This window comes from Dinoponera quadriceps, unplaced genomic scaffold (assembly GCF_001313825.1).
Source record: "Dinoponera quadriceps isolate SergipeBrazil2010 unplaced genomic scaffold, ASM131382v1 scaffold545, whole genome shotgun sequence".
Classification (NCBI taxonomy): domain Eukaryota; kingdom Metazoa; phylum Arthropoda; class Insecta; order Hymenoptera; family Formicidae; genus Dinoponera; species Dinoponera quadriceps.
Window position 1 is genome coordinate 318233 of NW_014554681.1, and position 14693 is coordinate 332925.

At 50.1% G+C, this 14693-nt stretch overlaps 1 protein-coding gene and 1 long non-coding RNA gene across 2 annotated transcripts in view; both read left to right on the top strand.

The window, feature by feature from the left end:
- The window catches only part of LOC106740846, a 49948-nt gene extending 44542 nt beyond the window's left edge, over positions 1 to 5406 (top strand). The window contains exons 4-5 of the mRNA XM_014612289.1: positions 226 to 642; positions 1498 to 5406. Of these exons, the coding sequence (XP_014467775.1) occupies positions 226 to 642; positions 1498 to 2583 (1503 nt within the window). The 3' untranslated portion in view covers positions 2584 to 5406. The remainder of the gene's footprint in view (positions 1 to 225; positions 643 to 1497) is intronic.
- Positions 5407 to 5457: 51 nt separating this feature from the next.
- Positions 5458 to 14438, top strand: LOC106740850. The gene is made up of 3 exons (XR_001374136.1): positions 5458 to 9361; positions 13554 to 13799; positions 13899 to 14438. It is a non-coding gene; the product is annotated as an uncharacterized LOC106740850 (long non-coding RNA).
- The last annotated feature ends 255 nt before the right edge of the window (positions 14439 to 14693 follow it).

The window sequence follows — 14693 nt, forward strand, 5'->3', positions numbered from 1 at the left end:
TGCGTTGTACGAAATGCTGCGTGGAAAAAAAGTTCTTTTTTTTTTTTTATATCAACCAGGAAAAGAGAACATTAACCAGAAGAAGGGAACAACCAGATGCATTTCGGTTGAAGGAAAGAATTTCCGGTCATAAGAAGGAGAAATTCTTCGTTCAACGGGACGCACCGTCCTGATATAATATCATTATCGAATTCACGGGAGATTCCGATGGCTTGCCGTTTCCAGGGTGGCAGTACGCTCGGCATGAGCGCGACGCACACGCACGCCGAGAGGTTCTCGTTATCGGAGCACGCCGCCGAGCAGAGGCGGATTCACCGCGCGCGGTTGGCGCAGCTGCGCTCGGAACGTGCGGCGAACTGCGTCGCCGAGACGGCATCGAGCTCCGAGGACCCCAGCGACGACACGGACGAGGAGCCGAGCGACAACGAGGAGCTCGACATCGACAGCTACTACTTCTTGCAGCCGGTGCCCACGTGGCAACGGCGCGCCCTCCTCAGGGCCGCCGGGGTGCGCAGGATAGACGCGGTAGAGAAGGACGAGTGTCGGGATATCAGAGCGAGCAGAGAGCACTGCGGATGCGGCTGCAAGGGATACTGCGATCCTGAGAGCTGTCCTTGCAGCAGGGCCAATGTCAAATGCCAGGTACGAGGTGCCGACCGACTCGTATTGATTCGTCGACGAAAACGGTCTCCTTCGTCGCGTTGTCGCGCGGGAAACTGTAATATCGGTGATATTGTAACATTATAGGATTGCAAATTACCGATATTAAATATGTAATGGAATATACGATGTGATGGGTTTCAGATGTGTTGTGGGGCAATTTAAAATAAGAGGCGCGTATTTTTCACACGTTTCTTGCAAGTTTCCGGGTTGCAACAACCCCTAATCCTTTATACATACCATTTAACATCCTTTACATGTGTCGCACATAAAGAATTTAAAAATGGAATTATCAAGTGAATCGAAAATACTTAATAATTCTCTAGGACACTTGCTCATAAACTCTACGGTTTCGGAGATATTCGCTCGCTCGCTCGATTTTCTTTGATTTCGAATTGGTTACTTCTCTCTATAACTCTTGAGCGCACACGAGAAAGTACATCTTTTAGGTGCTCTTCACACATCTGAAACCCATGAAAATCAACGAGGGACACTTCCTCGTATGTTTCCTCCCGTTCGACCTCTGAAGCCAATTAGATGGCGATTCTTCGCGTTCAATCGTCGACTACCCCGGAAGAACGATCGCGCATCATTGAGAAGAGCCCCCCCGAGGTAGAGGTAACGCGAGCATTCATCTCGCATTTGCATGTCCCCCCAACTCCTCCGACTTTCCATCGAGAACGACCGCCCTCATTTCCGCTATCCCGCGAGATATACGCGCTCCGCGCGCGTCTTCCTCGAGAAATCGTCGGTTGCGCATTAACCCAGAAACGCGTCGTTCAAAACACATCCGTGGAAGATACGTGTTCTCACGTCGGCCGGGATCGATGTTCGCAGGTGGACCGAGTCGGTTTCCCGTGCGGCTGCACCCGGGACGGCTGCGCCAACAGCTCCGGCAGGATCGAGTTCAACCCGGTGCGGGTGCGGACCCACTTCATCCACACGCTCATGCGGCTCGAGCTGGAGAAGAAGCAGCGCGAGGAGGAGGGCGGCGAGCACGAGGTAGCGGACAATCAACAGGGCAGCGGCAGGAATGGCGGCCCCTTACGGGACATCAATATGGGCACCGTGATGGAGGCCACCGGCGGCGACGGCTGCGCGCCGGGTGGGCCCGGAGGTGGCGGTGGCTTCACCACCTTGCACTACGAGAGCCACGAGGGCGTGGCCGCCGGCGTGGTGAGCGCCGGCTGCCAACCGGAGGTGCCCGGCACACGGGAGGACAGCCTCGACCTGTACGCCATCCGGGACGACTGTTACCCGAGCGAGGACGCGGTGGACGGCAGCCAGTCGGGCCAGCGGAAGCTGCATCCTGAGTTCAGCCAAGCCTTCCAGAGCTTCTCGAGCCAAAGCGCCGGAGGTAGCGGCGCCGGCGGCGGAGGAGGCGGTGGCGGCGGTGGCGGCGGCATGAGCTTCCAGCAGTCCTCGTACCAAGATTACCAGCCGTACGCGAATGTACCGTCCACGTCGCGGGTGCAATTCCAGCCGCAGTTCCAGTCGATGCCGACGAGCCCGGGTTTCTCGCACTACGGACCCTACGGCGGCCAAGATGGCGGCGCGCTCCAGCCCGGCTGTCAGGTGCACCCGAGCCAGCAACACTCGTCCTACGAGACGGCGTTCGCGCAGGACGAGAGCACCGGCTCGCAGTACACGAACCTCACCAACTCGGTGCAGCCGATGAACGCGGTGGTGCAGCAGATGGGCAAGCTGGAGCCCTTCTCCGAGCTCCTGTCCGGCAGGTACTCGTACTACGGCGAGATGGAGCCGCAGCAGCACGGTACTTATCACGCCGCCGGCAACAAGGTCGAGATGGAGGCCGGGCATCCGGCCGTCGCGAGCGAGCAGCAGTCGGAGAGCACCGAGGACTGCGACGAGAACTTCGGCGAGATCATCAAGAAGTCCATGGTGGAGACCGTGTCCGCCTAGGCCCGCCGGAAGTCACCCGACACCGACGCGTAAGCCGCGTCAGGGTGAGCAGCGCGCGTCCGATTCGCCGCTCGGAAGTGCGACTCCCTCGAGGAGTCCCGCATCCCGTTATTCGCGGTTAGACCACCTCGGTGACCCGAACCACCCCAAGGATGCGGCGCTTCGAAGCTAAGATCTGCCGGAAGCTTCTCGGCTGAGACTATCCGCGCACGACGGAGTCCGTGGAACACAGGACGTTCGGCTACACCCTGCTGGAGAACGCGTCCGTATTACAGTTCACCCCCGCGCGATCGGTGAGCACCCTCCGAGGAGGAGGGAGTACGGTCTCCGGGGGATCACCAGGCTGACGAGGGGTCTCGTGGAGAGGAGTCGTTAGGGAATTTTACGACTATGACGTGTGCGTCCGCCCGGGATGGAGGAGACTCGTCGCGTCGCCGTCAACGTCGCTCTCGAGCCGGGGAGATACACAGGCCGGGATCGACCGGGTGACTCCTCACCACCCGTCGCTTCCATCGTCGGCGAGAAGTGACCGGTGCTCGCTGAATGTCTTCGCACTACGCGTCCCGTAAATAATATTGTTCATACAGGGTCCTTTACTTGGTAAAGAAGGCCTCCCGCGAGAGCGCTCTCTGTCTCGCTCGCGGTGGAAGCGGCTTCGATGTTCGATCCCGGGCCAGGTGAGGTCGAGACGGTCGGCAGCCAGGTGACGACGGCGACGTGCTCGAGCGAGACGACCGGGATCTTGGAGCGGGAGAGCCCGCCGCCACGATCTCCGTCGGGAATCTACGAGAGCGATCCGTGAGAGGGATGGAGCAGGAGGGAAGAGAGATAGAGAGAGAGAGAGAGAGAGATTCAACGAGGTTGTGACCAAGAAACAACATGGGATCAGCTTAGATTGCAGTTTATAATACCTAACTTTAATATCTTAAGCGCGTAAAGGAGAGGAGCGCGTGCACGCGCGACCGGAGGCGTGTCGCGCGTGTCTTTTTAAGCGAGCCTCGAATCCGTTTTGGGGATCGCGCGTTCGGTGATAGAATAATATCGATCGATATCTGGGGGAGGGGGGGGGGCGAACTCTGCTCGCTCTGATTCGAGAGAGAACCGCTCTTCACTCTGGAATGTCCGCCGAGATGGGAGACGATCGGAACACCTGTCGTTTATATTTATATTTATTGGATATGTCGCGTGTCCTCGGAAATTGGTATTATTTATTGTATATATATACACACACGCCTATATATATACACGCGCGCATATATATTTTTTTATCATCTGCGGGGAGGATCGGGATGAAATTTATATCTGTATATCTGCGCGGGATTCGTTTTCATACTTTCTACCGAGAGTCCACCGAGTGAATTTTCTAGTTTAGACGCTGGAGCTGTCCTCTCGATTTCGCGTACGAATTTTCCAACCGGCGAAGGACGAATCTTCCCCGACGGGGAAGTCGCGTTCCAGAACGAAGATCTGAGATCTCTCGAACCGTCTAGAGCCGCCGAAAGTCGCGTTCTGAAACGATACGAGAAGCGGCGTCGTCTCGAAGCCGCGGTTCGAAGGAGGCAGGAACAAAAGGGAGGGGAAGGGAGGAAACGGAGAAGGAAACAAACGGTAAAACGTGAGGAGGAAGGCGCACGCGTACACGTGACACGTTCGTAGACGAGCGTGAAACGTGAACGATTGTGATACTTGTGCTTACGAGGGACGAGGAAAGAATGGAAGGAAGGAAGAAAGATAAGAGGTGCAGTCCGCAAGGTTCGTAGGTTAAGGGACAAATTATGGGACTTTTTTACGCCAGTCAGTGTAGGAGCTGCGAATGGTGTTTAGTCGCACGATGATCGGACGGCGAGGCGCGAATTTCGATTTTCTTCCCGCGGGAATTTCACACGCGAATTCATTGCGCGACGGAATCCACAGAGAACGAGAGAGAGCGAGATGTAAAAGGAGTCTCGAACACGTCGAGCGCCGGAGTAACATTCGTTTTTGTCGAATTTTTCTTTCTCTTGTCGCGATCCCTTGCGATTGATCCTTTACACCTGTAAAAATTGATGTACATATATATACACATGGCCGTGGTTTCGACACTTTTACAATCGTCGTGTGTGTTTCGTTGCGAGGAATCGTTCGCGGAGAGCCGCGGAGAGGGCAGTTTTGTACGTCGCCAGCGTGAATCCGAGGATCACCAGGCTCCCGCAAAGTGGCGATTCTATCCTCACAGAAATGGCGCCCGACGCGTTCGACGGTTTCGAAGCTTCAATTGTTAAACGCGCATTTGTAACTGATATTAACGGTGCCTACACGGAATTATAGACGATTTTAATCGCGCGAATACTCCCTTCTACGCGGCAGAGGGAGGCACGACGTACGGAGAAACGAAACATTCGACCGACCCTCGAAGCAAAGTCGAAGAGGAGGCGGAGCAAGCTGAAGAAGAAGGAGAGAAAGAGGAAGAGGGAAATTCGCGCTGAAGACGACGAGAGCTCGGCTTGCTGCGAAGGAACGAAGAGGGTTCAAGGGAGAACGAGGGAAGCTCGCGAGGGGCACAACCATACCATCACGCCGACTACCTTTTGCACGCCCATCCTCAACCAATCAACCAACCAACCAACCAATCAACCAATCAATCAATCAATCACCCCCGTAGAGACATTCAAGAGAACGGACCTCTCTTTAGCATCCCGGGACGTTGATCGCTGTGTCCACGATTAATTGAAGTAATATACATAAGAAAACGTAAACGATAACGACGATAGTATTAAATTTATATACACACGTAAAGAAACACGCGCGATATATCCACACACACACACACACACACACACACACACACAGAGAGAGAGAGAGAGAGAGAGAGAAAGAGGCAGGCAAGCAGAAGCATACACATACATACAAATATCTCTGATACACACACACACACACACAAAACAGGCACACAATCACACACGTACACATACAGAGTCGAGAAGCCGGACGTGTCAACTCTCACGGGGCACCCATCTTCTACTTTTCTTTTGAGTTTTCTCATCCCTTAATCGCGCTTTCGTACCTCACTGTGTTCATCATCGATGATCGGTGCCTAATAAGAAAACGAGCAAAAACGGAGAGATCGCTGATTGCTGAGAGGAAGAGAGATAAGAATAGGAGGAAGAGAAAGAGTGAGGGGGGGAGGGAAGGGAGAGGGGCGAAAAGTCCGAAGGGCGCTTCGGAAAATGCGCGTGGGGTGCGTCCGATGCGGGGAATGTGACACGTCCGCGCGCCCGCGCGCGCGATATGAATGAAAAATAAACATATAAATTACACACGTATGTAAGTAACTTTTAGAGTATTTGAGTAAAAAAGAGGCATACACATAGTTGATAGCGTTTTATTAAATGTTGTGAAAAAGTCTGTCTCGTCTGTCGTCTGAATGTGCCGTCTCTTTCTAGTTTATGCCGTCGGAGCGCGTTTGGCGCTGAAACGCGACGTTAAAACACCCCTCGCTTTCCCGTTTCGCATTTTGATATGAATTAATTCACTGATTATCTCGACGGGAAATTTTTTCACGATTCGGGGATTTAACTCATGACCGTTAGGAAATAAGGGACTTCGATTGCGATCCTCGATTGCTCGATAAGTCAAATTTGATAAATTCAGAATAAATTTGATAATTAAAACCGCATACAGCCACGCTCGGCGCCAAAAGCGCGACGACAAGGGTCGTGTCGCCGTGTCATTTACTGTTGGAAAATTCTGGCTTCGAGAAAAAGAAAGACATCCCCTCGTCCTCTCTCCACAACCATCTTGTTTGATCGCTCATAAGGTAGCCCTTCTGTTATATTTCAATCTTTCACGTTGACCTCACGTTTAAGCGAATTTGAGTTATTAAATTTTCTAACAGAATATCACCCTGTTAACAATGACATCCGTGTTTTCTCTCAATTGTTCGTCGACTTAGATCTAGATTATCATAATCAATCTAAAAAAGTTGAAGCTCGCGAAGTAAAAGAAGCTACTTGAGAGACGGATAAAATCCGAGCACACCGATTATGAAAGAAGAGGCTGACTGCGACGGGTGGAAAAACACCGAATTTACCGATAGTCGCGAAACGTTACGCGATTTCACGGGGCGACAGAGCCCGCGGGGGCTTTCAAGATCGGTCCGAAGATGGAAATACCGTGACCGTCGCTCTGTTCTCTTCGGAAAGCAGGAGCAAAAGCGGCGAAGCGATTCTAAACGCCGCGCATCGAGTCTCTCTTTTCATGGCCGTCGCTCATGGATCACGAACGTGAAACCTTGAAGAAGGCGAAGCAAGGCGGAGCTCTGCGATCTGTGTGTACCAGACTGATGAACCGGTAAGACACCGCTGCTATTTGCGAGCAGACACTGCGGATGCGAAAGTTTCAGGGACAAAAACGACGCGTACGAGATTTTTGCAAAATCGATCTACCAAATTTCGCGGACCCTCTTTCACTTCCAAGTTTTTTCACGTAGACGCGCGATATCCCAAAAATTTCAGCTTCTCTTCTGCGATTTACGTCGAGAATTCAAACGGACATCTGGATTATTTTATTCTCATCTTTCATGTCGAACCATCATGATATTCACGAGCCGAATTACATTTTACTGACTTAAAGTCCACCTAAAATTGCCCGAAGAACAGGACAGTCGTTTCTTCGAACGATTTTAGAGTCTCATTCTTCGAGATTTCGCGCCACTTTGAATCTCTCGACGCCTGTCTAATCGATTTGACGATGTAGCGAATCCGACTGAAAGTTTTGCAAAAAGTCTGTTCGAAATCGTCCAACCCGAGTACTTCTCCCCCTCCCCCGGTTTTTACACCCTCCGGGCTTTCCTTCGAATCCAGCGTCGCCTGACCCTTCGACTCGGCCACGACCTGCTGGTCGATGCGGCCCTGGGTGTACTCGAGCGGACCCGGAGAAGCACCTCCGTCACAAATGGCGGCACCGTCGTCTCCCCACCCAGGATCGTCACGGTGGGAAAAACTGTACACCGGCACTCCGGTACGTCGCGCACACAGTCGCACACCGAGGTCCGACTCGCGAGAAGCACGAGCTGCCAATTTCCCGGCTGGCGCGGCGCGGCGCTCACGCGCTCACGTCCCCGGTGCCCCACACCCCCCGGCCACGCCGCCGCCGTCGTTTTCCTTTCCTTTCGCGAGCCAAAGCGGGGACCGCTCCCCTGTCCCCGTTCCATCCACGCTGGAGAACAAGCGCTCTCTCGCAGGGAACGGCACTCACTCACTCGCTCACTCCAGAGAAAGAGACAGAGAGAGGGAGAGAGAGAGAGAAGTCGCCGCCCGTCCGTCCGTCCGTCTGTCTGTCCGCGTTCGCGAGCGGTGCAACTCGATATAGCGACCGCTCGGCACGAAGAGCTAAGGTGTCGGAGTGCGAAGTTCGGAGCTTCGAGGTTCCTTCGGTAGCGTGAAGTGAGTGAGAAAACTCGTCGGGTGCTTCGGTGTGGAAAAGACAGGGACAGAGAGAGAGGGAGAAAGACGGAGGAGAAAAGAGAGAAAGAGAGGAGAAGGACGACGTGTTAAGGTGTCGTTGACGTTTCGTGTGTCAGTGTCCTCTCCCTGTCTCTCTCCAACTGACGGTTGCGGTGTTGCTCTCCATCTCTCTCTTATTCTCGCCCGCTCCGGCCTTCGTCGAGTGCCTGTGAGAGTGCGGTCGTCCAAGGCGTCCAAGGGGGCGCCCTCGGGAGGTACCCTAAGGGTTATTCCGAGCGACTACCTCATAGACGACGCCGTCCAACGACGGCACATATCCCTAAATCCCTATATTTCCTCCCTCGACTGACACGGTGCGCGCATATCCCTATAGCCCTTAGCATATCCGTGAGCCCTTACAGTCTCTCGTCCGGTCCAATTTCGATCGTCCTTTTCGCCGACACGCCGAACGCTGTATCTTTATAACCGTGATCCGAACCTGACACTCGCTATAGTCGCGACTAGATCCTTTACTACGCGCCACGGTCTACCGTATCATAGTAATTCCTGCATTATTCATACTACGTTTACTATATCCGCACAGTCACGCTCGATATTACTGTCTCACATCCCTTTTAGTCACTTCCTCTTCCTCCCTTCTCTACCTTCGTTCTTCCCTACCTCACTTCCGTAATATCGCGGTGAAAAACTCAAGGTGATTACCTCAGAGAGATCTATGTTTAACTCTCCCTCATATTTCCCCCAAGACTACAAAAGCTTTACAGTCATCCCTTCGATCCGTCTTACGGTTTTTTCCTATCTTTTTCACTTCTGCTCTGATATATCTCGCCCATTGTGATCACCCGGTGCGCTCCATCCCCCCATTTTTCATCCGATTATAATCCCCCCTTCCCCCCTCCCCGTGGTCGTTATTCTCTTCCTCTGCGCGTCTCCCTCCCTTTTCATTTTCCCGACGCCCGGTATCCCCCTTTGAGAGTGTCCGAGAGGAGCCGGAAGAAAGAAAAGAAGAGAGCAGACGGAAAGTACCCCTTCGGCGTCGCTCGGTGAAACGTCGTAGCGTTCCTCGGCATCGTGGCGCGATGCCGGATGACAGGTGTCAGGAGCGGCCACCGGTAGAGTCCCACGGGGGTCCCGTCCGGCCGACGGGGCCCAGCGCAGAATGACGAGCGCGGGCTCGCGCTGCTGCCGGAAGCACCGCGACCAGGAGGAGCGACGAGAACGACGACGACCGCGACGGAGAAGACGACGACGACGAGGACGAGCGAGCGAGCGAGCCCGGGTCCCTCTAGCGCGAGCGGGGGGCTATGAGCGCTGACAATGGGGACGACTCCTTGGTAATTATCATACCTTTCTCTTTTTTACTGCCCCCTTTCCTCCCACCTCGTTCCCCCCCCCTTTCTCTCTCTCTCTCTCTGTCTGTCTCTTTCTCTCTCTTTCTGTCTCTCTCTTACGTTTTCCGACGTGCGTTCCACGTCTAACGGAGAACACCGCCGACGTATATCGCGGTCTGCGGCTGACGTTTACGTTAAGCGTGTATATTTTTACACGTGAGTTAACATGTACCTGTATCTCGTGTATTTTTTTTTTCGCACGTAGTATTTTATGTATTCAAATGTTTGTTTCTTATCTCTCATGCACCTCTGCGATTCTCGCGCGGCCGGATAATTCGCTCGCGGAAATGAACGCGATCGTGCCGTCCGTTATGTCTTCCTCCTTCTTTCGGGGATTCCCCTCCTACCACCGTTATGCCGTTTTCTCGAGTCGATATGGTTAATTTGCGAGCGTGAAGTTTCGATCTCGCACACCGATGTTAGTAGACACGGCTTAAAGTGGGCTCTAGAATATGAAAATGTATTCCGAGCCCACTCTCAGCGCTCGACTCTCTCCTTCTCTCTCTCTTTCTCTCTCTCTCTCTATCTATCTATCTCTTTCCTTCCTTTTTCTCTTTCTCTTTCTCCCGCGCCATCACGTGGAAGGATTGTGGCTGGATTTGAAAGCCCGTTCCTGACGTAACGCGGTCACGGACCGTGCATTTTCGTGGCCGGGGGAACGAAGCTTGAAGACGCGATCGATAAAGTCTACAGCCCTGGCGGAGAATTCGTTCGCCCTTCTACCGATATTTCGGCATTCGCGTTATCAATCGTGTCAACGTGCCGCCAGCAGATTTAATTTCACGACTTGATAACAATTTAATATAATCTGTGTATGAAAGAGTATCTATATCTTTCTAACGGACATAATTTCGTTATCGCGTTTCCCTTTGAAAAATCCTTACAAAGGACCAGCGAACACAGAAATAGTTGTTTTACCTTCAGGAAGATAATGATCTTCTCTGAAGCAGCCCCCGACGCCTCGGGAAAAGTTCCGGAACTTTTGCTGTTTCGACAGAATCGTAATTCTGGAATGTTTCCCGGAACACCGAGATTGTCACAGGATTTTCTCGAGCAACAAAGAGTTATCCTGTGAAATCCTTTCACATGGAGTTCCGCGAAGAGGAAATGGAATAATATACATATAGTCTGGTAATTTATGGAGCAACGTTTGCGTGCAGGTAGAATTGATTAAATTGAGCGGAAAAGTCTTCTACTATTCTACAAACAACTACGCAAAATTTCGAATTATTAATGATTGGAAACGGTCATATATAGAGGACGCTTTAATTAATAACTCAAGAATCCGGGTGTTATTTGCAAAATGGTGCAGGACTCTTTTCTTCAAAGTGGCTTAATTTATAAATATACGACAGCTGCCGTGCCTAACGACAGACGTCAGTACATCGAACCTTGAGTCTCGAACCTCGAATCTGTTTCCAGGTACAATAGCTAAGCATAAGGACCTTTCTACTCAGTTTAACCCATTCCACGCAAGAAATGTTCCACGAATTATCGGGCACCCTGTACATAAAGATATATTATCAGCTAAAGTATTTTATACGTTTTTTTTTTTAAGATTTCACGCGCACACGTACAATACATCTCTGTGAGCCAAACGTAGCTTATCCTTAAGCACACGCAGCCTACGAAGGATTCCTGTTTATCGCAGCTCTGATAAATTCATGTAGCTAAGCGCACGGAACTTGACAGTCGCGCGACCGCTGATCGATTTCTACCTTCACTTCCGTCGCTACTTTTCAGTGACACTCACTCACGCGCGCGCGCGCGCACACACACACACACACGCAATACCGAAGCACTATGCGTTACCTGAGAACGCGCAGTTGGTATCTTTATCGCGCGGTTGCATAAAGCGACAAAGTGTCGTCCTTGGAGCCTCCGCCAGAGCTTCTCCGCTCTTCGGTCTCGTAATTTTTTCAACTCCGCGATCTCGCAATTTTCGGCGCTAATTGCAGCCGCCGCCGCCGCCTCCTCTCGGCTTATCCTCCTCGCTCCCTCCGCGATCGCGTGGAGTGCATCGTCAGTGAAATGTCAAGGATCGCGTGTATGAAATGCTCATGACGCGCTTGTACGAGTACGTACTGCCTACATGCGGCGGCTCCTCTTTCGCAAAACGCTTCCGCGATGACGCGCTCGCGCGACATTAATGAGCAGAAAATTACGACAGCGATATTACATCCAAGCGACGTTGGGCCTTGACACACCGTCGTGAATGTTATCGACTTATCAGCGAGTCCTTCGTACACGCCCGTGAAACTCGCCCCGGTATCCTTATCACAGTAGTTGCGCACTCACGAGAACGAGAACGACGGAAAGACGAGAAAAGAGAGAGAGAGAGAGAGAAAGATCGATGTTCCGATGAAACGAACGACGTTTCCCATCGTCGAACAGGATATCGCCGTGGTAAGGGAAGCTGTACAAATACCAGACGCTCCGCCGGATTATCGCTGTTTTATCTATTGGATATGTGCAACTACGGTCACCCGCTTTCCTCTTAGCGAGAACGTCGATCTTCCGAGCGGCCGCAAAGCACGAAATTCCCGAGACCACGAAAACACGAAAAGTTTACAGATTCTGTTCTTTCAATTTCGGGTGGGATATTTTTTCATCGATACGTTGAAATTCGCCTGGGCGCGAAGATATCAATTAACAACGGCAATAATACATGATAATACGGAATTAATAATGTATAATGTAAATTTTCACATTTATTTGTTTATTTATTCATATAATCAATGGGAATAAAATCATCATGCGATGTAGGGAATTATACAAAAGATTATACGAAAAATAAAGAAATTCTGAATAAAATACAAGAAAACAAGTTAATTATAGCACCAACAATATTCTCCCACAATTTGGATATTACGATTGCCAATATCAATTTAAACAATATTTAATTCAATGTCTATTTCAATATCACGACCGCTAATATCGATCCTCTCTAATTAAGCAAAGTCATATCACAGAAGATCGAACGAAGTTCTACTTTATTTTACGACGTAAACCCCGCGTTCCTCTTTACACGCGGACAGCTATGTTTTACGGTTATTCGAGGCCACAATTAACCGTTCATGCTTCATCTCGTTCTTATGGAGCCGCACGGGCCGTATGTTCCTTTATCGGGGAAGGTTCCGGCTCGTGCGGGTTGGAAAAGCGCGGCGCGCGCTCCACACGTTGGAAATCGAAGCGGGCCGGTTTATCCGCTCCGGCGAGCCGCGTTCCGGTGGTGTTTTGTTGCGCGAGGAGCAGGCAGTAACACTCAGCCGAGACGTGCTTGCGGGAATGCAAAGTAATACGTGTCAAGTCTAACGAGGCGCGTCGCGGAATGCAGGAGGCGTGAGGAAAACGCGCACGTCGTAGCCGAGAAAAATTCAGGCCGAGCCGGATAAGGCTCCGAGATCAACCCTTCCAGATCGGTTTTTCTTTTACCATTTGGGGACTTCTCGAAGAACCCCTTGTCTTCGTTTGACCTTAAAAATTGACGAAAAATTGATATTTCAATTGATATTTCCATACGATATTTGTGTTCACGCGAAAATTATAACTTAACGTTTTCCGTGATATTTTTATTAAACTTGGCGAGGTATCGAATGTTTCGCGGAACATAAAATACGATTTTACACATATGACATCTTGGAAATGTGATACAGCGTGCGAAATTATAGAAAATTATATTGATTTTTTCCTAAGGTATTTGGATTAATTAACACTGGAACACTGCGAGAAATTTAAAATCCAAACATTGGAATAAGTTATATTTAACATTCCTGTGTTATTTTTACATTTATGATTCTTTGTGAAAATAACAATGTAAAATTTCTCACCGTATTTCATCAAACTTGAAAAATTATTTACTGTTATTTTCCACAATACGCGAGATGCGACTTTATCATATGATATCCTACGATCTGTCCTATGTGTCTATGATCGTCATACGATATCATATGATAAAAATCACGCAAATCGTGCGGAATCATAATATATGCCAATTGTAAAGTATGTCAATTAATATACTTTCTACTACGATATTGTAACATTTCACACGCACGCAGAAGGAAGTTTTATTATGATACATCGCGGGCATTACAAAGTAAAAGTTTCCGATGTCTATCGCGCGTTATAATTTCAGAGGAAGAAGTGTCGAAGCGCGCGACGCGCGTGCCGTGTAATATCGGATCGGCACTTTCGCGATTCCGAAACGTGCGAAAATCGCGTCAGACGGAGATGACGGAAGGACGGAGGGGCGGCGGACAAAGAGAAGCGGCGGGTATCCGAAAGAGAAGAAGAAGGAGATTCCTCTCGTTCCGTGCTGAATTCAGAATGGACATCCGCCTTTCTCACGGCGAGGCATCTCGTGGGAAGATCGATTCGAGCAGTGAGTGTAACTGGAACGTGCGTAGTTCCTGCACGTCGTTCGCGCGCGCGTTATCCCCGATTGGAGCGGTCATTTTAGCCGTGTACAAATGCATTGCAGGCAGGTATACGTCTGACATGACGGACGTTGTGTCGTGAAGACGAGCGAACGCGGGATCAAGCGGCCGGCAAATAAGGGAGAAGAATAGACCTCATCCACTTGTGTACACGCTCGCCACGATAGAAAACTTAGCCTCGATTCGGGCATTAGGTTCACTTAAAGCGATTAGCACGTTTTACACGTCTGAAGAAGGCCAAAAGAGAGATACCCCGATGCCATGATCGCGACAATTATTCGATGACTTGAGCGACTCCCGTTGAAATTCGCGCGAATCCACTTAACGTCGCGGGGACGTGACTCGAGGCGGAGGAGTCGATTGTAAAATTCATATCGCCACGCGACCGTGTCGGCAAAAACGGTTCCCACCGTAAGTTTGTATATCGAAAGATCAAAGATTCTCGCGCATATAATGATGCTAAGAAGAAATATTTCGTTGCATCAATATATAAGATGCTAAATATTTATACACACATATATATATTAATTGAAACAAATGTATCATGTGAGTAAATGTCACACGCACAGAATATATATGAAGAAAATGTCGTAGTAAAAATGATGAAAAAATTGAGTAATATGTATAATGAAATACATCAGTAAAGATAACAACATATATCATATCTTAATTTCAGTTATGATTCCGGTATGACCCAACATTGCACAATTTTGTGGTAATTTTTCCTGCAATATTTCTTCCGTGTATACGTTTGATAAATGCACAGAAAATATATGCCAGATTCAAGTAAATAATTACTCCTTACAAAGTTTCACTTGGATTAAATAAATTTTATTTAA